Genomic DNA, 24,498 nt, shown 5'->3' on the forward strand with positions numbered 1-24,498 from the left:
CCTATTTTCAACAACATTGTACAGATCTGAGAGTCTCCAGTCAGAGGACACTGCAATATCAGAGTTTATATGCAATATCCAACATTATAGTATTAGCACTCTATCAAATACATGTATAAGTTATGCTTCAACCATTCACTCCAGAGTTTACCTTAAATTTGGCTCCTGAAAGTTGGTTCAAAAAGTACAAGTTTTTGTATAAATTCTGAAAACAAATGGTTTCTGCAAAGGGAAAATTAATGGTAAACTCGTTTCCTTTTGTGGAAACCATCAGTTTTCAGTAAAAAGAAAATTTGTAGAAAAACTTGTACTTTTTAGATCAACTCATGGGAACCAAATTCACAGTAAATTCCAGAGTCACTGGCCAACTGGCATCCTCTGATTTGGTTTTGTTTCTCACATAGCTTTTACTTTGGTAGGGAAACAAGATAACTCTATAAGATCATCTTAATGCCCTACAAAATTTATCATCCACTCTCCCCTCACAATGCTTTTGGCCAAAAAGCTCATTTGAAAAATTCAAAGATTATAGCCTGAACTAAGCTGGGCATGCCCCTGAAGATGATATGATTGGCAGTATTGTGGCCAATCATATAAGCATTTTGTCACAATATCATCTAGGGTAACCATAGCTAAGCTGCAAGATATACCTTGAGGTATATCTTGGATGAACCCTAGGATTATGAGGAGTACAGAAATATGATATTTCTTTATGCCTGTTAGTCCCGCCAGAAAGCTAGTCTTTTAGTGGAACTGAAAGGTATACAGGAAGATACCCTCTCCTTTCCCCTTTTAGGCAAGCACAAATAATATCTTTGTGATAGTCTAAAAGAGGCATAGAAAGACACTCTTTCTGAATATATTTGTGTATGTCAGGCGCAGACCCCCCCTTTTTTTTTCTGTGGTACGTCGGGGGCGCCGCACTCTTGAAGGGGCGATGGAGGAGGTATAGGAGGGGACTCGTAGAGGACCCTCCTGGAGCAACATGCGACCAGAGTGCAAGCGGGCGCACACCGAAGCTACGCAAAGGTGTAGTTGCACCATCTCTCAGAGAGGCACTGGAACCGCAGGTCTCCGGGGCATCTCCGAATATGGGAGCTCAACCACTGGAGAACGCAAGTACTCCGCAGGTTGACCTTGGCAGCAGCAATCACTGGAGCAACGCCAAGGTAATGTCACACTGGCTCTTGGAGACGGACAGTCTCTGGACGTCGCCAGAGACAGGAGCTTGACCACTGGAGGACAAGGGACTCCGGAGGCCGAGCTCAGTGACCCCTGATTTTTTTTTTTCCTGCATCGGGGTGACGGCAGCTTGAAGGGGGGATGATGTCAGGGGAAACCCTGATGCCGTCACTTGATCCCATCAAGCGCCGCGTCTCCGCTCACGTCTCCGCGTCTCCACTCACGTCTCCGTGTCTCCACCCGAGTCTCTGTATTCCTGCACCCTGACGCTCCTCCTCCACTTCTCCTACCACATCCTGCATCCAGTGGTCCCCAACCTCCGACTCCCATGGCCACCCCTTTCTGGGAGTCTCTCCGGAGTCACCATCAGGGATCACTAATGCCATCGGAGACCTCTCCAGATGTGGACGCACCACTTTCCTCTGAGACCTCGAGCCTATGGCCTTATAGCCTCTCTGGGCTATCGCTCATCGAGGTCTCCCTGCAACCTCTACCCGTTGGACCTCTTGGGTGTCCCCAATCTATGTCAGCGTTCGGGCTTACGTTCGAATGGCTGAGCCCCGCCATGGCTCCGCCCCCCACTCCGCCACCACGGCCCCCGTCATCGGGTCTTCCTTTGGGTGAGGCCTACTGCCGTTAAGGCTCGTGCCTACTGCAGCGCCCCAGGCTGCACGCCCTCACACCTCCACCTCTCTGGAGACGTCCGGGGACGTCTCCGAGTGACCCCCCTGTCGCTACCCTCCAGTGGTCATGGCTGGCTGCCATTCCCATTGGTCCTTTCCGACACTCCCCGGCCCTTGGGCTAGACCAACTCCTTCCCTCTCCGCTCCATGCCCCCCCTCTCCGTTTCCGGCCGTCACGTCACGGTCACACACCCGGAATCGATTCCGATTCCGATTCCGGTTGTCACGGTCACGGTCACAAGCGGAGACGCCCAGAGGCAGTCTGGACCCCCCGAAGCCCTTCCTGGGCCTTCTAAGGATGCCTGGGCTCTTCCCTTGGCATCATGGTCCCAAACCTGCCTCTCCGGAGCTTCGAGGGCTACTCGACACTCACCTAGGGTCTATTAGCGACACCTGACTTCTCCCATGCGTCGTTCGTCGCTATGCAGTCACTCTATCATTACTCCGGTCACTAGTATATAGTAGTGCACCTGAGCAGAGGGCTCCTTAGCTTGTTCTCTAAGGATTCCCCCTCTGCTCAGGTGAGTCTGTAGCGTCCCTTCCTGTTGTAGTAGTTTCACTAAGGATTCCCCCTCTGCTCAGGACTCTGATTTCGAGCCTCGCGAGGTTGCCCTTACAGTGTATCACTGAAATTTGTTCCTTGTACTATATAAAAAGGAACATCTGAAACCCTAATTCCATTTGATTTTTTTCTTTCTTTCTTTTTCAAAAAAATACAAATAACACAATTTGTTAAGGACAGAATAGCAGTCTTTTAATTGCTCTTTTATAATGAGAAACTAGCACTCAAAGATGGATAAAAAGAAATCATTTTGGTATCTATTTTTGCTTCCAGAAGGAAATATATATATTAAAACATGTAATTTGTGTTTATTTCTATAAGAAATAAAGTTTTGAATTTACCATATGTATAGCATACTGGAACCATGTGCATATTATACTATTGATATCAATTTGTAACAAATTTTATGTTTTGTCAGTTGTGCAGTAGCAGCTGTATGACTGATGAGTGTGTGACTAGCAAGATAATTTCATCAGTTTCAATAAGGATGATATGTGACTAGTGATTGTCACAGGTTGTGTGACACATGGTGGGCTGTGAGGACAGGCCTCTGTAGGTATAAGTGCAGGGAACCTGCTGGCCCATAGGTGGCCTGCTGGGCCTGGCACACTAGTGCCCAGTAGCCAAAACTAGAGTCCCAATAATGCAGAGGCGCCAACTCCAAGAAGCCCGGGTATTGTTGTTGTTGGGCAATAACTATTAATAAGGTATCCATCAGTCAAAACACGGAAAACCCTTCCGAATTAGGAAACATCTCATCTATTGTCCTCTTTTTGCCTGTTCTCTAGCTAACAGTGTACTTGAAGGAAATCTGGCCTCAAAGAACTGTACACCGCCGGCATTCCATGGCCTCCCGGAATTCCGGGAGGCTACGGGCACCATGCGGCGGCCTGTAGGGTAGTTACATACGGTGTGATTTGAATAATAAGACACAAAGAAATTCTTGGCAGTGGTTAATTAAACCCCGGATCTCCGATGACATGGGATTCATCTTTGATAGAAGATTAGATTTGTCCATATATATCCTCCAAGGCTTGGAGCCTCTACAGCTTTCCTCTGCCCACCATGAGCACCCAGCTTTGCCTCTGTGATAGCTGCCAGCCTGATGGGCAACTCTTGACCAGGCAAACCTATGCAAAACATGCCAAAGCTCAGCAATTGAAAGATTCTCTAGGTGAGGCCCAACTAAGGTCCAGAAAGCAGAGCAGGCATGGCAGGGCTAAGACAGGCAACATGGAGTCTCCATCAAGTCTCAAGCCAGCTGTGCCCCCTTTGGCTCAAGTGCTTGAGACAGTGGAAATCCCACCTGAGGTTTTTGAGAATGGTAAGCAAATAATGAACTAAGTTTTATAGTAAATATTCTGATCAAATGATACTAGCACTCCAACCTATAGGCCAATTATCTATTCTACTAGTTTTATGGCTCAATCTATCAATGGGACTTAGCCGTGATGCAGCAAACAAAGTTCTGAACAGCTTAGGACTTATTTTACTGTCAACTCTAGAGATAATATGGAATGTTCTCAAGGCCTCTGGGATAAATTTACAGATTCCTCATATTCATATTCCCAGGGATATACGAACGGCATACAAATTATCTTCAGAACCTGAAATTGAAAGAACAATCTGTTGTCCTGAATGTTTTTCCATGTATCCACAGGGAAAGGGACAAATACCTAGGAAATGCTCATATAGGCCATCATCTCAATCAGCCACCTGTGGAACTCCTTTATTCAAGTCTATCAAGACTCTTTCTGGTGCCAGAGATATTCCTGCTAGGCAATTTACCTCTCAGTCATTTGATTCCTTTCTTTCCTTCTTTTTATCTCGCCCTATTATAGTTGCAGCATTAGAGAAATCTGCAGCAGACAGTACTCATAGGGTGCTAAATGGATATCCTGCTATAATGAAGGATGTCAAAGATAGTCCACTTTGGAAAAGCCTAGGAAATTATGTTCTTGGACCATATAATCTTGTATGGTCAATGTATATTGATTGGTTCAATCCTTATACTAATAAGATATCAGGTAAGAGTCATAGATGATAACCTTAGAATTTTATACTTATAGTGAATCAGGCAAAGTTAACTCAGTTGGTGCAGTTGTATTGTTCTGCCTTAATCTACCAGCACATCTGCGGTTTGAAACTGAGAATTGCTTTTTTTGGAGCTTGATTCCAGGAAAAAAAGCACCTGATGTCCATCAAATCTGGCATGTTATTCAAGCACTGGTTAATATCATGAAGGAGTTTTGGAATCCTGGCAAAAAAATCAAAACTACCTTGAATGCTGCAGGAGTCTTAGTTCAGTCCTTAATTATCCCTCTTCTTGCAGATCTTGGTGCAATTCGCAAAGTTGCAGGCTATCTTGGGCACAGTGCTGATATGTTCTGTACATATTGCATGATCACTCTGAAAGAAATTGCCCGTCTGGATTATGACAACTGGGAATTCCGCAGTAATGAGACTGTTCGAGCAGCAGCAGCAGCTTTCCTAGCAATTAATGCTTTTACTGCCAGAGAAGCTCAAGCCTCAGAGACTGGTGTCAGATGGTCACCCATGTTTGATCTTGCACTTTGGGATCCTGTAAAACATCTTATTCTTGGGTTTATGCATAATTTTCTAGAGGGAGTTGGTGGAACTCATATTCGCTCACTTTGGGGGATAGGCCGCCAAGCAGCTAAAGTAACAGAAGTTTCTGAAACCAAGAAAGCTGAGAAGGTTATGGACTCAGATATTGCTGAAGCTTCTGATGAGCTGATGTCACTACATGAGGAAAGCTCTGAGCATGAATCTCAAAATGAACTCAGTCAATCACAAGTTGTCATATCAAGTCTATCACAAATCCCAGGAGCCTGGACCTCTATGGATAGTTCTGCTTCAGAAGATGAATCTCTACAAGCAACTCCTAAGCTCCGAAGGTCATCTCGAAAGGGCAAAAACAAGGCTGAACAATCTAGCTCAGACAGATCTGTAACTCCCACACCAGCCAACCTAGTGTTTGCAACTTTTATGGCAGCTGAATTCCCAGATGAAGATTTAGAGGATGCAGACTATCAGGCTGTAGATTTTGAGGGTTCATATGAATTCTCTAAGGAAGATTTAGCATTTGTCAGAAAATGTATCCAGGATATAGAGCTCCCTTCTCATGTAGGACGTCCTCCTATAAACTTTCTTGGAGAGGCTAGCCATGGTACTTTGAAGGCACAGGAAATCTTGATCCTTTTCACAGCAATATTTCCTGTGATAATGCCTGAGCTTTGGTATGCAGGTACAGATACTCAGAGCCAGCTCCTGAAGAATTTTTATCATCTAGTGGCTGCTATGAATATTGTTGCATCTTTTAGCACCTCAGATACAGAAGCAGAAAGATATAAATTTCATATTCTAGAGTACAGAAAAACCAAAGCAGCCTTATTCACAGATGCAACTATTCCTCCCAATGAACATCTTGCTATGCATAATATTGAACAGCTTAAATTTGTGGGACCATCTCCTGGTCTTAGTGAATTTGCAGGAGAACGTTTTAATGGAATCATGGGTCAAATCAAGACAAACAAACAAAGCTGTAAATTATTTTCACTTAGAGTATTTCTATAAATCTGATTAAGAATTTTAGCAAAAATGGAGTTGACAATTTTACGACAATTATGCCGGCGTGGCCGACTAGAAGCTATTATGAAAGACACACAGGCTGCTACTTCTACATCTGCTACTGCAAAGTTAGCAAAGATATTACAGCCCACTCAGGACATAAATGAACTACCTAATCCTGCCACCCATCTTTCAGGATGGGAAGAAGCACAAATTCTAGCAAAGGGAGAGGAAATTGATCACAGGGGCTATAATCTGATTCTGGACTATCTTCACTCTATAGGACAGACACGTTGGCTCACAACTATTGAACCCATTGGATCTCCAAATCAGCCAGGAGATTTATTTTTACCCCCAGCAGCTCTACACCCTTTAAGATTTAAGATGCACAATTATGTGTTCAGTTGCAGACATTCTCATGAAGGCAACAGCAATATCCAGTTCAAAAGCCCAATCAGACCTGGTGAGAAACTCACAGGCTACATTCAGCATATCTGGCAAATGCCTTTGCAGGGCTATATGCAAACTTTCATTCTTGTGCATAAGCATAAACAGATCCCATCTTGGCTTACTGCAAATACAGCATTTACCAGCTGCCCTGAGCTTCTGGCAAAGATTGTAGATGCCTCTCCTTCTGAGGAATACTGTATTATTGAGCCACAACATATTTTGACTTATCTTACAGTATTGAAACGGCCTAAAGGGACTTATGGTATTGAACACAGAGATTTATTGGTTCTATGCTGGGGACTCAACAGAGGAAGATGGGACTAGTCTTATAGGCCATCTCTATCATTTTATTATATGTTCTATATGAACTAAACATTTCCTTTACCAAAAGTTTTTTTTTTCTAAAATTTCCTTTTTGGGAAGTGGAAGTCATATGTCTTACATTATAATGGTAGGTGGTGGATCCAGTTTTGACATCATTGTAGCTTATAGAAGTTATGATTTAATTATATGAATATCTTTCCATCTTATTGAAAATTTCCTTTTTTGGAAGCTGGCGTTATATGCAATATATCAATAACAATAGGTGGTAGATCCAGTTTCAACAGCATTTTACCTTCTAATACTTATAATCTAACTATGTAATATCATTTGGGCCCTTAAGTATATGTCCACAGGTATTAATTTGATCTTGCTATCATGACATTTTAGGATTTGAAGTTATATGCAATGCATTGTAATAATACATGGTAGATCCAGTTTGACAGGCAATTTAGCTCCTACTAGTCATAATCTAACTATGTGATATCATTTGAGCCCTTAACTATATGTCCATATATGCAAATTTATTGTTCAGAAAAGAATATCTCAGTTGGCATGAACTTCTAAGCTTAACCATATACCAACAACACATATCCATATCAACCTTGAATCTCTAGTATATGAAAATTATACCCCCAATGTCCCACCAGGTTTCAGGCTCTGTCTGATTTAAATTTCCTTTTTTGGATTCCGAATAAGACAATGATTCCTTGTTCTGCATGGCAATCTAAGGTTAGTCAACTGTTCAAAATAACTTTATATAATCATCTCATCATATATACCATGTTTGCTGCTTACTTAAGTACTACCTTTATGGCTCTAAACACAAGATTATAATTTGTCATATACGAAAAGTCATCTATCATCAATACCAAGAATTACAGAAGTATATAGTAATGAACAGAAAAAAAAACATTGCATATTCTATCAGACTTTACCAGATCTAGTCATCTTCCTCACCATCTTCCTCACTGTCACTATCCCCCTCCTCCTTGGCGTTGAACTGTGGATCATCAAAAAGATCGTCCAAGTTCATCCGATTCATCTCCAAATTGGTTGGCACATTATAGTCCCCCAGAACCTCATCCTCAAACTCCTCCCACTCCTCATCGTCTAATTCCTTGAATGATGCTGGGACACGACCATTGGTCCAATGGCGGCGATGAGGAAGAGCGACACCATTCTGGTAGTAGTTGGGGTCAGCCATTTCCGGAAGCTTTCGGGTACGGAGGCTATAGCCGTTGTTGGTTGCCGACATAAGCTTCATATGGTCCTGGTCGTGGTAGCGGAAAAAGTCGGTAGCGTTGTCACTCCGTTCTTCGCGTGGATTTATAATGTATTCGCCATCGATAAGCTCGTCGTCGCTATGCGCACAGGGCTCAAGGGCCATATTGGCTACTGTCTCGCCCCACCCATCATCAAGTATTGCTTGGGTGCGGCGTTGCGCATTCTGAGAAGCAAGAATGAGAAAGGCCAACTAAGGGAAATGAATGTGCTCACATCTTTACGCCGATTCTTTGCATTCCGGATATCTCGATCTCGTTCTAGCCCTCCCTTCTCCTTGGCCCCAGCGTTGCGCTTGATCACATGCCAGAAGTAGTGGCGATAGAGGCGCCCAAGGAACTCAGAATCCGACAAGGAAGTGAGGTCAATACTGCCTCGCCAAAATGCGGCGCGAACAGCAACGCGTTGGAAGATCTCGATGGCAAGGTCTTGGTGGAAGGTGTTGTATATACTGTTGGAGTCGTCGTCGTAGTCAGGGGCAAAGCGCTTGAGACCCGAGTTATAATACATGCCCAGGATCACTTGTAGTTGGGCACGAGGGACCTTGACGATAGCCTAACTGATTCCCATCTTGCGATTTTCCCCAGTTCGGCATGCTTTGAGAAGCTCGCGTGAGTCGTCATCAGCGCGCTCGTTCGTCCCACTAATTGTCTTCAACTGATCCTCCCAGTCCTCGGGAGAACTGAAGCGGCGTCGGAAGTCGGCACGCTCAGCAGAGGATGGACCGTCAGGCACGTCCATCGCGGATTTCATGCCGAGGAGGATATGTAGAAGGGTATTCAGTCCACGCTATTGGCAATTAAGCATAGGAAAACAGACATATATTGGGGACGCACTTGGATTGACCGCTGCGACGGGTTCAAGTCTTCATCTGCAATACGCTCAGGATGCGAACGTTTCTTTCGCCGTTTCCGGGCTGCCTCTTTCTCCTGCTCCTCAATCTCCTCAGCCGTCTTTTGCCGCTTGCGCCGTCGCGCTTGTGGCGTCGGCGACCCTTCCCCTTCCCGCCCCTCGGCCCACCCTCCGGCTCCATGTCATCGCGTGTGCGTTTGCGGCTCGAAGGTGCCGAGGAGCCTGAACTTGGCCCTGGCCCTGGGACTGGGTCTTGCTCCATCGCTGTGCTGGTTGAGGTTTGACCAGCATCTTTGTGTGCAGATGACCCAGAAGACCCAGCTTGAGAACGCGAAGACTCTGTGTGTCGATGAGAGTGTGGCGCCCTGCTAGCCTTAGACGAAGCTGTCTTCTTCCCAGAACTCTTCGCAGCTGAGCGGGCCATGAAAGTTGAGTGTAAGACAAAGAAAGGGCTGAAAGAGACAATCTGAATGATATCAGATTGTCTCTTTCAGCCCTTTCGTCTTTGTGGTTGAACAAAGAATGAGCAAACCACAAGCCGACACGTGTGGTCAGCACGGTAACTTGCGGCTGTCACACGGTAACTTAACTCTCAAAGAGTTGTTCCGAGGTGCGCAAGGCTGCCAGCCTCTGCCCCATTCCACTCGTGGTGCCCGTAGCCTCCCGGAATTCCGGGAGGCTATGAAATGCCGGCGGTGTGAGATATTATATATGGCTTATCACTACTGAGAGATCTAAGCAATTAAAGCACAATTCCTCAAGTTATGAAAAGCTTGATCTCAGGTATATATCATGGGAATTTTTTATACTATTGCCTTAAAGCTCAAAATCGCTTGAAATGGTGTTAAGAACCAGTAGACTACTTTTACACACTAGTCCCAGGTACTATGAATGACTACTACACTATAGCAATATGAAACCAAACTACTTATTAGAGCACTCAAGGTAAGTTCTGGCCTGAAATTTTCACCCTGGTGGTCATTTCAAGATGCACTCTATGATTTCTAGGAAGCAAATTTACCAAATATGCAATACAGAATATTAAAATGATTTTTTGGATATATACTTCCTAATTTGAAAGGGTTGTCCGTGTTTGACTAAAAGATACCTTAGTCTCATCAGAGGTCATGCAGGTGGTGGGCCTTGAGAAAGCAGGCCACCTGCGGCCCATTAGTAAAAGCATGAGTACCCACACCTGTAATCGCCCCAGCTATCAGCGAGTACAGGTGTAGGCCACCCTGGATTTACCCGTGGATGGCCTGTAACAAACACTACATGTGACTGACAAATTGATTAAAATGGTACAGTATGTAATTGTAATATTAATAGATAAGTAGGTGCCTAATGCTGATATGTGATAGGCAGCAGTAATAAACACCTGTTTGTCCCAAAAATGACTGTCAATTCACAATGTTGACCTGGCGTGGTAGCACTATATAGCAACAGAAATTTGTAAGGTTCTCATAGAAATAAATAATTTAGGGATAAAGGAATGAATAATTGTTCTTAAGGTGATTTTTGACTAAGTCCACTACATTGTAGGCTTGTCATTTGCCTATAAGGTATGAATAATTTGAATAATACTCTTGAAGTCTATATACTAATAGGATAGTTGATGGAGAATGAGAGATAATAAATAATTAAAGACCTGAGACACTTGGTATTGTCCAGTGATCGCCCTAGGGCCCCTATTTTGGGGTCCCCGAAATATTAGGGCCTCATAGGGCCTAAGGCCTTAACTCATAGGGCCCCTACATAGGGTCATTACCAAAAAAGGAAATTATTTAATATTCAAATTATGCAATATAATCACCATCATCGCTATCATAAATGGCTCCATCATCAAGTCGTGCATCTTCTGTGGCATCTGCAAGATCATTTAGATACTCAGCCTCTGCTTCCATGTCCAGCTCGGCTTGGGTTGGTCGTGCAGGCGGAGTAGCACCTTTGAAAAGTTTTGCTAGTGTGATCTTCTGCCACTTGGCGGCGGCAGCCAGCCCGCGCGTCGGCAGTCGATGTCTCGGGTGTTGGCAGTAACTCCTCCCTCTCAACTGCACGGGCCATCCCAATCCATCGTGCCATCTCAACTCGCCACCCATCTGCACCACGGACTAATTCTCGTCCCCGATTTGCCTCGTCTTCATCATCCTGATCTCCAAGCAGATCTGAGTATTGTGGAACCGTCAGAAGCCTTGTCTCGCCCGAATGGTTGTGGCGTTTCCGTGAATTGCGGATAGTTATTAAGCCCTTGTTGATGTGTTCTCGCCGAATTTGTTCACCGACCTGGGAACCAATTAGCAGCGATACCTGGAAATTGGAGATTATCCCCACCCGAGCCTTTTTCTCAAGCTTGTCAAGTTTTGTCCGAGCGCGACGGTCATCGAGTCGGATTTTGAGGTTCGAAAACAAGCGTTCGGCACCGGCCGTGTTCATTACTACACCACTGACCAGAGTTGCGAATGTACAAAGCTCAGTCATACCCAAGCTGCTCCCCGACAAGAGATCATACACCTTGAACGGTGATTTTCCCTATGAAAAAATCAGGGAATTATAGTAAGTAATAGATATCATTCTTACATATTGTGCGGACCACTGGTCGATATCTTCTCGGAACTCAGCCCAGTCGCCAGTTGATGCGAGGAACGCCATGAAGGCTTCGGTTGCAGCGTCTAACTTTGCTCCTTTGACTTCTGTACTGTCCGGATTGTGAGGTGAGCTTTGGACACGGGAAAAGACCTTCTCTGCAGTTAATATACTGTCTCGGGTACCAGTCCATGGCACTCACCTCAATGAAGAGTTTCCGAAGCTTGAGACGGCTGACTCGTCCACCGATAACCTTTGCCGATGGTAGAACATCGATCGCCCGGGGCACGAAACAGCGTAAAGAGCTGAATCATTTCCGGTTTGCGAAAGATGTCTTCTGGAAGATTGCAGGACACAACCACGCGCTCGGCCTGCGTCTCGATTAGCTCCTTGTCGGACTCGCTGAAGGGAATATCTATCCCCTTGAACACGAATGTGTCCATTGGGCCAATCTGACCACCGGCGGCGGCTGTCGATTTCTTGGGCTGTGGCTGACCATCCGGAGATGTTCCACGCTTCCGTTTCGCAGCTGGTTTGGAACGCGCGGAGCCAGTTTTGACACGGTCATCAACAAGTCATGCGTCATGTCGTGCCGCTGGTGGGCACTTCCCACATGGTTCGATGCCCTGGCCACCAAGGATATGGGCGAGCCGTGCAGGCTTATAGCCCAGAATACCATCTCCCAGTGTTGCCAGAGCTGACGATCTATGTCAGAGAGTGACGACAGACAGAATATGTCAACGCACCTTCGGTTCGCAGCGCCTCCGTTGCCCTGTTTGCTGCCAACAAGTCCATACCCTCGGTGTCGACCGCATGCTCCCGCTCATAGTCATCCACGGTTGCTTTGCAGTAGTTGCGGTAGTGTGACGTGTTTGCCTTGGCCCCGACATAGAAGTATTTCACCAATCCTGCCATCTCGAAGATTGGCCGTGTGGGCAGTGTGAAGAAGAAGACCGATAAAAATTTCATTGACAGATGATCATGACAAATTGATTATGACACATATGATCCGATCAATAGGGCCTATTAAGGCCCTCTAACTCGTTTCCGTTGACCTGAGGGCCTCTGGATAGGGCCCTGAGGGCCTATTTTCCATAGGACCCTCAGGCCCTCGGGCAATCACTGGTATTGTCCCAGTTGAATTGTTATGCCTGCACTAGCTAATCACTAGCTGATCTACAACTGATAAAATGATATCTAAAAAACTAGATAGGTTACACAGCTGTATGAAGTACTACTGAGCATACCTGAATGGTGAGATCAATATTCTTGACAATGAAATACCATCAGTAGATAGATACCAACTAATAATTGTGCATCAGACCTATTGATTTAGCAATATCTCTCCCAATTCTTTTTAGATTCAGATGATTGTTTTACTAGTAGGTAGGTGATTATATTGTCTTGATATGATCTGATATGAATATAGTGCTATATCTTTTCTTATATCATCTTTCCATAGTTTTTCCGCTTCAACTTTGATTAAGCATAATGATGACTTAATATCTGGGTGAGAAAGGCATGGATAAACATGATCTAAGGTGTGTTGTCTGCGAGTTAAGTACATAAGTCAACTATTATAAAAAATGTTGCACTTATGTATATAGCAATGTCTGTAAAATGATAAATCCTTATGGTATTTAGAGCTGCCCATACACTTGAAATTTTACATAATAGCAGAAGCCTAGTGTATTTGTTGTAAATATAGGCTTGTTCAATAATTAATTTATTGTTAACAAATAGGGTTAGGCAATGACACAGGTCAGCCATATGTTACGGATAAGACTGTGCTAGTGCCAGGTCACCAGGGGCCTGCAATATGCAGCACGTGATAACAGGGAACAGACACCCTAGTAGAGAGAAACACACCCCTCAGTGGGACCCCATATATTATATAAGGTGTGATAGTGTACACTATACTCTATCGCTGAGATTTGTACCACTTCTCTCTGTGCAAGAAGGCATTGCTGACTCATCAGGCCATTATGACCCGATCAACCCCAACACTGACATCACCAAGAGACCGCTTTAATAGGCCCTTTTAGTTACTCGACCCTTGCCGTACTTATGGGCCTGACAATTTGTCTGTTCTGTTCCATGCATATATTTCTGCAGAGGAGCCTTGTATGGCCCAACCCAAAGTCTGACACCATACTAGTACCTGCATGCATACATAGGCTTTACCCAAGCAGGTATGGGTATGGGTAGCAATCTGGCTCATAGGTAAGTGTCACATGCCAGAATTCTTCAATATCACAGTCATACAAGTGTCTTCTGAGCATTGTATGTAATGTTAAGTGTAGTAGATCAACATGCTGTTCTATATATAATAAAAATCTATCAAACTTTTAAATTTTTATCCTGTGTAAGACTAGCTACCCATAGGTAAATGCTCCTAAGGGTATATGTAGGGTGGCTGTGCAGATATAGGTGTAGGTAAGCACCCATGGGTTGACCTATGCCATTCCCTAAATAGGGTATAGCACTGGTCACGCTAATTTCTGAACGCAGCCAAATGTGGACCTGAAGGCCCACAGGGTTCAGTACTGTAGTATTTTGATTAAGTATCTACTTATGTGATACATTACAAGGCCAAAATAAAAACCTTTTGGAAAAGAAAGTACAAAAATCAGATTACTATAGTATTTTACTCATTTCGAATGTCACACTGCTGCTATTATACGAATTTTTTTTTGTATGTCACACGAATTTGAGCAAAATCACCTCCTAAAATGGTAATCCTTGACATTTCCAGGCGCCTCCGGCACCAAGAGTTGCCTAATTAGGCAATTATATCAATTCAAATTTTCGCATGTGATGTCACACGTAAAAATGCCATTCAAATCAAGTAAAATACTACAGTATAGTTTCCAGCCTTTTCAGGAACAGAAAACCAACATCACCAGATACTTGATTGAAATTACTACAGTAGGAAGAGTCTAGGCCACAGTATCAGTGGTTGAGCTCGGTACTAGTACTGCAGCACATAATTACCAATGTTGTCCACTAAGCCCAAGATGTATAGTAAGAACAAAGTCATTGCTGGAACATATTCAATTTGGTGGTTACATGTCATACTGGCATCCCATGTCACAGACCAGTGGTCAAGGTGCTAAATGTCAAATGGCATGAGAGTATAAATATTTCCCTGCACCAAAATTTTCTGGCAGTCATGCTGCTGACCTGGGGCACTGAACAATTTAATGTTGGCACTTTGTATGGGTACCAAATTAAAGAAAATATAGTAATTTACTGCCAAAATGGGACAAATGAATTGTATACTGTTGGAACAGGCAAATGGGAGGAAGAAAAAAAGCACTGAATTGACTAATTAGGAGACATACTACTTATATATGGAATGAAAGATAAAATTGGGAACTTGAAAGGGATGGCACGGGATAAGGGTATGGGTCTACTTTCAGTACACTGACAATACTTAACTTCATCTGCAGATCTGCACAGATCACAACTCATTATTTTGTTGAGCAAAAGACAAGAAAAGCAGGCATATTTTATATTTCCTCACTTTTCATTCAGATTTGGTGTCCCGTGTTCAAGTTGCTCAAATACAATTAAAAAAAAGCTTGCACATGGGCCGCGCCAGACTTCCGGAGAAAGCTAGCCAGCCTAACCCTTACATGGTGCTGGCTAGCCCCTCCAGACGCCTAAGCTCTACATGTCAGTGTGCAGGGCGAACAAGCTTCGCAGACGCAGTAGCGGGTGGGCAGTCTTGTGTAGTGTGCTGGGAGCGGCTGGAATCCGAACGGCGGATATCACAGTCTCACATATCCCGGCCACTGGCATCATGATCACGATGACTCGCTCCACTTCCCGGGGTTCAACCACCCGGGACCAGCCGAGTGTCTAGATCTAAGGTAGCCGTACCTGTCCGAGTTGACATACGCTCGGCCCACATAAGTAGGGTGCTGTGAGTAATGCAAAATGCATTACTCACACCGGTTTCGAAACCGGTTTCGAAACACCCCCCGTTTCGAAACAGTTTCGAAACCGGCCGGCCCGGGGGGTCCGCTGACAGTTGGCAGCCGGGGACAGGCCCGGGTATCATAACCCCGAGAAGCGTACCATGAGCCAAGGCCAGCTGGTGGCAGAGATGGCTCCACTGCTGGGGAAACTCACCTGCTTGGCCTTCGGCAGGTGAGTGCAGGTGATATTCTTGGGGCATCAAGCAGGCCCGGGCTTGCCGGAGGATCACGTGTCAGTTTCGAAACCGGGTCGGCCGGCCACGGCATTCAAAACTAACATGTGTTTCGAAACCGGTTTCAAAACCGTTTCGAAACCACAGTTACTCACAGCACCCTACACATAAGTATTGAACGCTCCGGCTGCTGGCTTAAATGCATCTGTTATTATCCAAATCTTATCTGAGATCATATAGACAAAGTCGGAGTACGCATTGAATGTCGAAGTCGAAAGCCAGGAGCAAGTAAACATACTGTAGTATTAATCTACGATCAAACGCCCAAACACCCATCGTTGAATGCAGCGAGTCCCTTCAACCTGAACAGCATGGTCGAGCCTGAGAGTTTTCAGAACCGAAGGGACAGACGAAGAAGAAACGCACCAATTCATTAGTCCACGCCTGCGCAAAAGCATGCCGAAGCGATGCAAAGGAGCCCAAAAATTTCCACCGCAGACTCGTCGCGAGGAGGGTGGGACTCGAACGTACAGTGCCACCGGCACGTCGAGTCCTGAACCCATGCGACGCCGCGACAGCGCGTATATCCAACAGCCGCCTCCGCATCCCCCAGCGCCCAGATGAGCACCACCCCACCGAGACGCCGCGAGAGCAGAAGAGGACACCAGATACACGCGTCCACCGACTGCCTTGCATTCCCACAAGCAGCCGCCACCGCCCCTCGCCGCGCGAAAAGATGGCGTTGCATGACGCATGGGCCAGCCGCGACACGTCAGCCAACGACGACACCATGCGCCACAGTACGCGTCGGGGCCCCGCCACGACACGTCAGGCAGCAGCAGGGTCCGACACCCACCCCGATATGTGGCCGACCCACACAGCGGGGCGGGCGAGGTCGCGCGGGAAGGGCAGCGGCGCCGCGACACAGTGGGAGAAGGACAGTACGATGGACGGTAGGCTCGCCGAGAAGAACGAGACGGGGAGACTCGCGAGGAAGGGCAGCGACGCCGTTCTGTATGGGGCGAGCGTCGCGGGCTGGTGGTGGTACGAAGGAAAGAATCCTTTGGATGTGACACCCCGTCACGGCGAAGAAAAAGAAGTGATCGCGTTGAGTAATATCCGCTCGGAGTGCTTGCAGCCGGGCGTGATTCTTTATGACGAAGCATATTGCGTAGCGGCGACGAGGTGAAAAAGGCCAGACTGGGTGACGACCAAGTCACAACACCATCCAACTTGAATGTACTTAAGTACTCTGTGCGCTACATAACCATCAGCACAATAAGTACTACCTGTGACATTTTAACTCGCCTTCTAACCTACATTAACAGCAGAGATTAAAGCCACTTAGCCACAAAACTCCGGGGATCGGCATACGCAGCGGATCCATTACTTGATCGCGCAGCTCGCAGGCACCTCCCCGGCCGTCCCTACAGTTCCACCCATTCCTCGCGCCTGTTCTTCTCCACATTTGTCGGCGGTGACGCTCGGCCTGCGCTTCAACGGGGGCACGAACTTGAATGCAACCGTGGGGCGTAAACTGCACAAAGTCGGCTGCGAGGAGCATGTTGGCGGTCTTGCCAAGTTGGCGGGGACCGTGAATTCAAGGATGTCGCCAGCGCGGGACATGGCCCTTTGGGCGGCAACGCCATGCGAGTCAAGCCAGTTGCGGACGGTGGTCAGTTTTTGAGTCGCAGTGTGGACTCTGTGGAGTAGTATGCCGGCACCACGAGTGAAAGAAGGCCGAGCGTTCTTTCTAGTATGCATTTGCAAACTTCTACATAGACACAATTTCAATACATTGCACAACAAAAAAAAACAAAATGGCTAGCTTTTTGGGGGTCCCTTTCCAGGACTCTGACTAGTGTACGTCCCAAAGAAAAACAAGGAAAACAAAAAACTCTAGATATGCGTAAACAATTATTTTGGGATGTATGTCGACGACGGCCGCTGCCCGCCGCGCCCGACCAGTGTTATTGTGTTTCGACGCCAGTATGCACATGTCCATCCGCCGGGAGGGCACCGTCCTGAGAGGCATGGTCGACGACCTCGGATGTCGTGACGACAATTGCCGCATTCTCGGGAAGGGCCGCAGCTTTGGAGGAGGAGCTGCTGTCGCCGCGTTCATTCGGAGGACGCTACGAAAGCCAGGTCAGAGCTGAACGGACATGAGGGTCAAGGCAAGTTTTACCTTGGCATCGTGCTCGATCTCCTCCGCGTTCGGCGTCATGAACGCCACAACGGGCTGTTTCTCGGGCATGGAGCCGCTTGCCCCGCCTTCTTCTGCGGGGTGCAAGGCAGCGCGCTAGTTATCAAGTGAGAAAACCAAAGGACATGCTCTGGCAGAAGGCCCACCTCTTTCTCGATAACGTTAACCTCCTCCAAAATTCCACCTCCGACAATGGTCGCCGACGCCGACTGCACCTCGCGCGCAATGCCCGCTTCGAGATCGCTGTCAGCGGTTGTTGTTGGAGCAACTGGCACGACCGGCGGGCCGCGGCGCAACGACAGGAGCCAATCGGTGGGATCGCCGCGCGTGGAGGTCAAGGTCGCAAGCAGCGATCGCGTGCGCATGTGCATGTTGCCCCCCAGGGTAAAGAAGGGAATCGACAGGCCATCTATTCCTTACGATGAGAAAAACGAACCCAATTAATGACGAAGAAGGCTACATACGAACGATGATTGAACCCAGAACGACAAAGGAGACGATGGGCTGGAGGGTCGCAGCGAGGAGCTCTTGTTGGTTGGCGGGCGGGTCGTGGGGATGCGGGAGGCGCTTAACAGCCAAGCTCGACACAAATATCGCGCCAACGCCCATCTTTCACAGTAAGCAGAATATCGCCAGCATAAGCATACATGCTCACCGGCCCGAAGTGACCGGTAAATAAGGCCTCCTTCCAGTTCTCGATTTCCGGGACCCAGCGGTAGAGCAACAGGACACTCGGAATCCGCCGTAGCGCAAGAATACAAAGAAACAGCCCAGCGAGGCGGGCGGGTGTGATGCCCAGGTCCGGAGAGTCGAAACTCGAGAAAGGCAGCCAGGCCCCGATGTACACGAAGCATCCGCAGTTGAGCACCAGATCGATGACGGAGGAGAATGACTCGTTCTCAATGATTTCGTTGAAGTGCTGGTCCCAGGAGATGGCGTTACCTATAGTAACAAGTGAGCGGGGGTATATAGGGCTGAAAGTAGAGAATGTACCGCAAGCAAAGGCTGCAAGCAAGTCGTCGGTGCCCAAAGTGCTAGCAATACCTAATAATATACATTAGATTCATGTTTGTGAAGAGAGAGGTGGACGGACCAGTTGTGAATATAGCCAGCGCAAGGTACTGTGCAACGTATGATTCCCTGTCTAGGAACCCTTTCCGGTGCGAAAGCTTGATCAGGTACGAGAATGCGATTCCTAGTAGCAGGATTAGGAGAACGAAGAAAGAGGATGTGGGAGCGGACCCAGTAGAGCTCCGAGAAGGATGCCGAAGATGACTTGGTCTGAAGACAGATGAAGCCGTGACTAGACGGTGAAGAACGACATACACAGCCAGCCGACGAGGAACCATTCGCCTACTGCCACGCGTCTTGACTGCTCAATGGTGAGATAGATGGAGATGCTGAGGAACGGGTAAGCGAGGCCGTCATTGGCGGCAGATTCAGCGGCAATAATTTGGCGGATATTGCGAGGAACGTGTTTGATAGCATATCGTCCACCTGTCCACCAACGTAAGTCGGGCATGGGTATGAAGCCCACAACGCACCAACGATGGTAGCGGAGATAATTGGGTCCGTCGGAGTGAGGCAGGCGGCGATAGCCAGACAGGAAATGAACGAAAGTGGGGGGAATAAGCCGTACATGATCCCTGCAGAGAGTTTGGTGACCTTACTAGGGAATAGAATGACCAGGAGACGCACCAGCCACAACGACCCATCCAAATGCCATCGTCGGCACCACCAAAACGAGCAACCCCCGCGCATGCTTGGCCATGTACGACCCCGGCAGCTCTACACCAATCGCAAACAAGCCCGTCGCGAGGATGATGCGCATGACCTCCAGTGTGATCTCGTTCACCTCGTCGCCCCATGCCCGGGGGTTGAATATGTTGGCACCATACGGGCCGACGATGATGCCAAATATGGTGCCCAGAAGCACCTCGTTTATGTACAGCTGGAAGACCGTCAAAATGGGCAAAGAGGGTAAAGGAAGCTCATTTGCCTTCTCCTTAACCAAAAGGGACACCACCGAGAACTACAACAGATCAGCAAGCAGACACCATCGAGTTATATCGGGCTGACCAAAACAGCAAAGCCGCCGAGGCATATGTAGGCGATGCCCGGAGCGGTAACCTGGGGAGGGTATGAGAAGAGGTGCAGCACGGCTTCGTGGAGATCTTAACTTCTAGGAGATGCGGATGGAGGGGCATAGTAGTAGAGTAGAGGCAGAAGTGGGGTGGTGGAGCAGAAAAAACCCGGTTGATAAGCAATGTGACTCACCAGTCACAATTCGCCTTGGCGTTCACATGTCCGGGTAAACTGAGATCCTTGCAGTGCAACGTGCAAGCACCCAACTTGAACACACGTCAAGTACTCATCAAGTATATAGGCTTGGTGGCTAACTAATGTGTCCAATGTGTCCAGGATTGCTACTTATATATGGTCAACAGTAAGTATACAACTTTCATCTGATTCAAGTTCTTCGGATTCATTGCCAGCACTACTAGTACCAGTTTTCGCAAAATCCTATCGCCAGGCATCTACATTCTGGACCAGCGCCCACACGAACTCGATCGCGCTGATATGCGCGTCAGCGTGAATCCTCTCATCGATAGTGTGCGTGTTCGCGCGCTGGTCCTCGCGCACCGCCTGGAAGCGATAAATGGCCCGCGTCAGACTCGAATTCAGCGTCGGCGGGAGGTACGCCCGCGTGTCCGTGCCGCCCGTCGAAAGGAACGGCGACACAATCGCGGTGGGGTAGAGCGATCTGAACGTGTATGAACACATGAGAAAAATGGATTTGGAGCGATATACTTAGCCGTGGCAGCGAAAACACTAAAACAATTAGTCCGGCCAAGAGGAAGACCACAAAGAATCAACGCACTTCCAGGCATCACCCTCATCTGGGGTGACTGGGGATGCCTCTGCACCAAATCCAGGGTGCGAGAGCTGCAGATACCGGGGTGTGTCCGACGGAATCTTCTCCCCAAAACCTGAAATGAGTCTTATAACCGTATCTAGAAAACAGAGTAAAGACGAACCGACGACCGTCAGCCCGAACTTGGCCGCGACGGGTGTCAGCAGGGTCAGGTATCGAGCCTCAAGACTGACAAATAATCGGTGAACACATTCAAGGCCAGGCGCCAGCAATGACATACCCAGTGATTGAGTCTTCGACGGAAACACGATGATTCACAACGACATGCGCTTCTTCGGGTAAGGCATTGACTTTGATGCCGCCTGCAACGATGTCAACTGCTTGTGTAGTGGATAGGCGACTGAAAACAGTGAGAAGAATTTGAAAACAAAAAGGAAGCCAACACCTACGCTGCATCCGCGAGATCGTGGGTAGAAAGCCATCGTGCTGCCGCGGGCCATGTGCGTTCGTGCGAAAGCAGCCTTAACAGCGTCGGGTGGAGGCTGGTGGGGTCTAATCCCGTTTAGTTAGGAAGTACTAAACTTGAAGCGTGAATAAAACACACCATGCTCCGCCCGACACATTAAGTACGCTGCGAACGGATTTGCTTTACTCAGCACTACGTCTGGCGGGCTCGCCTCCAGGCTCGTGACCAGGGCAGAAAGGATTCCAATTGCCGTGTGGGCGGGCGGGATGGATGAGTGCCCTCCGGGAACGCCGACGGAGAGCTGCACATTGACAGAGCCCTTTTCAGCGAGGGAAGGTGTTACAAATAGCGGGCTCGAACTCGATGAAGGCGGTTGAATGAGGCCTCCTTCGTCCACGACCATGAACAGCCCATCAGGGCCATAGAGCGATAAGAAGCGCTGTGAAATGTACGCAGCGCTCCGCTAAATCGGCATTAGGTCAGAAGCAGTCACAGTGAGCTGGAACAGAGACACACAACCCCGCCGCCCTCTTCGTCGAACCCAAAAGCGATATGAACGCTGCGCGTTGGCTCGAATCCAGCCTTTAGCAGCTCCGAGATTGCAGAGAGCTCCGCGATTCTGGCTCGTTTGTCAATCGGGACGTGGTGGATTTCTCGACAAAGATAGGACAAACAGAAGATTTTTGCAGTCGCCAACGCCCCGCCCCCATATCCAACCGTCATCATCGATATGCGCGTCGAATGGTGGGTGGGTCCAGCGCGAAGTTGTGTCAAGAGGGACAGGAACGGTGTCTTGGTGCGCCATAAGCACTGCACGAGTGTCCAATTTAGTAGTGCTGTAAAACTGATAGGCACTCTACGCACCAAGCGGCTTGAGCGCCGGATCGCTCCCCTGCCATGTGAACAGCAACGCATGCGTGGCGAAGTTCTCCACCTTCAGAGCCGAGAATCTATCAATGCAACTTCAATCTAAAAGCATGCGCGGCAAGCTCAAAGAATAAATGCACGCACACGTCCGGGTAAGTTGCCCTCAGGTAGTCCTCGAATGAATAGAACTTGTCGTACCACACATCCCCGCCGTCAGTTGGTGCACCGTCAAACGTCTCGGTGGGGATGCGGACCGCCCCCGCGCAGCCGCTCGATAAAATCCGTTTTCGTCGTCATGCGGCTCGAGCTCGAAGTGGGGTCCGTGAGCGGAAACGCTATAGGCGGCTGGAGCGCAGCGGGCTGTATGGGACAGTGTATAGGGAGCTGAAAGTCCCGTTGACCAGCGGCATTGAAGTAACTTGAAACGGTGGTCTGAATCCCGCCGTTGAAGAAATAGACTGCGCAGAAGCTTAGAAGTAGCACGGGCACAAGCGGACGAGATAATGGGGAGGAGCGCATACGCCCGGGGACGTGGTTGTCCAGCGGTAGCCCGCGCATCATGGGCTGGGAGGAAGAGGAAAGGAAGAACAGCTGAGATGGCGTGAGATTTGATCACATGCTCAAGAAGCATCATCGCCGCGGCGAATGAGCTTTTTTTCGATGAACCGCCTACTGTGAAGTAGAGGGAGCACTGGGAACTGAACTTCCTGAAGTAGACAACTTTCTGCAAGGAATTCTCTGACCATATGCCGCCGGCCCGTAACGACCGAAATTCCAAAGAAAGAAAAAACGTCACAGCAGATCATTTCGGGTCACACCCGACTGACTTTCTGCTCTTCATGTCTAGTGCTGTCCAAATACAGACACAATACACATTTTGGCATATCATATTTTATCTGTATCATATCCACAGGCATTTTGGCATATCATGAATCAGAATCATGTCCATCATCGATCTTCTACCATCCACAACTATGTCAGCCACAGCACACATACTGCTGCCTGAGCTCTGGCTAGAAAGCTTTTCTCACCTGCCCACCGAATCATTCCTCCCCCTTGCATTGGCCAACTGGAACTTTGCTGCTTTGTCTTGTGTGCTGCGGTTCGCAGACACCATCAGAGTATGTGGGTATATATTTCATTGACTGAACTTAACATATTTTGATCTATAATAGATCAAATATACAACTTTGGTTTTGTGACAATCTGTGACATTCTCTGATGATTGTACTGTCAAATGGTGAAATTTCCTTTTTTGGAAATTTGTCATGCTTATGACTCCTGTGACATAGTGTAACAGTGCTAAATGCGGGCCTTCAATTATTTATAATTATTCACAGCATTTAAGTTACAATTGAGCACAGAAGAAGGGAAACCTTGTATAATATCACTTAGGGCCTTGAAAATATCACTGTGAATTATCGGCTCCAACCCACCACAGTGGACCCAACAATTCATAGTGTATACTGGACTATACAGGTGTATACTTCTATAATCATGACAATAATCCTAAACCTGAGGAACTGGATTTATATATTTAAGCCTAGATATAATGAGAGGGTTCTGGTGTGTCACAGATAAGACCTGGCCCGTCTGCTCTGGCCATGGTGTTGGGCCATCACGGGCCCATAACACGCAGCATGTGATGATGGAGAACAGGCGCCCCAGTAGGAGGAACGCATACGTGGGAAGCACATGTGGGAAGCACGTGACCGAGAACGATGTGTCAAGCCCTTGCTAAGCCCAACTCGATACCAGGGGATTGGGGAGGAGTGCTAGGAGGTTAGGTGTAGCACTTGGCCTACAAGGGATATATGATCGTCCCCTCTGCAGCCAGGAACGGGGCGAGGAGGAGCAGGAGAGGCTAGGGTGTCTGATCACCCCTTTGCGGGCCTGCATATATAAAGTGTGATAGTGTACCCTGTACTCTATCACTTAGATCATCTATAGTACCGCTTCTCTCGGTGCAAGGAGGTACCACCAACTCATTGGGCCCAAAACGACCCGATTTGACCCAATTCAAACCTTTGACAACCGACAACGACAAGGGACCGCGTTAACAGGCCCTTTTGGTTCAGCTCTACCCCGCTTGCTCCACTTGCGTGCCCGACAATCCATCTGTTCTGTTCCAGGCATGTGTTCTTAAGAAAAGCCTTGCACAGCCCAACCTGAAGCCTGACATAGTGGGACTAAATTATAAGAACAGCAACAATATTTTTATACCCAACTAGTGGCTTATATGAGATTTCATCTCAAATCTAACAAATTTGAGTATACTGTTTTACTAGTATTTGTGTGCTATTTTTGTATAACAATAGCTTCTGCCTATATACTCATGCCCAATATGAGTGCCCATACTTACTGTCACATCTTGAATCTAACTAACTCTCTTGATATTATTAAGCCTGAATGCAATGAGA

The 24,498-nt window shown here is 47.5% G+C and overlaps 2 protein-coding genes across 2 annotated transcripts; both read right to left on the reverse strand.

The window, feature by feature from the left end:
* Window positions 1–17,634: 17,634 nt before the first annotated feature.
* MIND_00919000 (Na-H-Exchanger domain-containing protein) lies at window positions 17,635–20,077 on the reverse strand (the record flags this gene model as incomplete). The annotated part of the gene is made up of 13 exons (XM_037365822.1): window positions 17,635–17,799; window positions 17,853–17,966; window positions 18,017–18,279; window positions 18,335–18,479; window positions 18,526–18,812; window positions 18,864–18,914; window positions 18,964–19,065; window positions 19,113–19,151; window positions 19,197–19,367; window positions 19,415–19,516; window positions 19,569–19,902; window positions 19,950–20,000; window positions 20,051–20,077. The coding sequence occupies 13 exons, from the start codon at window positions 20,075–20,077 to the stop codon at window positions 17,635–17,637; spliced, it is 1,851 nt and encodes a 616-aa protein (XP_037217234.1).
* A 316-nt stretch (window positions 20,078–20,393) lies between these two features.
* MIND_00919100 (Gly-Xaa carboxypeptidase) lies at window positions 20,394–22,639 on the reverse strand (the record flags this gene model as incomplete). The annotated part of the gene is made up of 12 exons (XM_037365823.1): window positions 20,394–20,634; window positions 20,682–20,702; window positions 20,752–20,860; window positions 20,909–20,973; window positions 21,026–21,145; window positions 21,195–21,297; window positions 21,350–21,674; window positions 21,728–21,830; window positions 21,886–22,021; window positions 22,076–22,161; window positions 22,223–22,266; window positions 22,313–22,639. 12 exons carry the CDS (start codon window positions 22,637–22,639, stop codon window positions 20,394–20,396), a joined length of 1,680 nt encoding a protein of 559 aa, XP_037217235.1.
* Window positions 22,640–24,498: the final 1,859 nt, after the last annotated feature.

Source organism: Mycena indigotica (genome assembly GCF_014461135.1).
Source record: "Mycena indigotica strain 171206Taipei chromosome Unknown Mind.scaff0008, whole genome shotgun sequence".
In the NCBI taxonomy this organism is placed as follows: Eukaryota; Fungi; Basidiomycota; class Agaricomycetes; order Agaricales; family Mycenaceae; genus Mycena; species Mycena indigotica.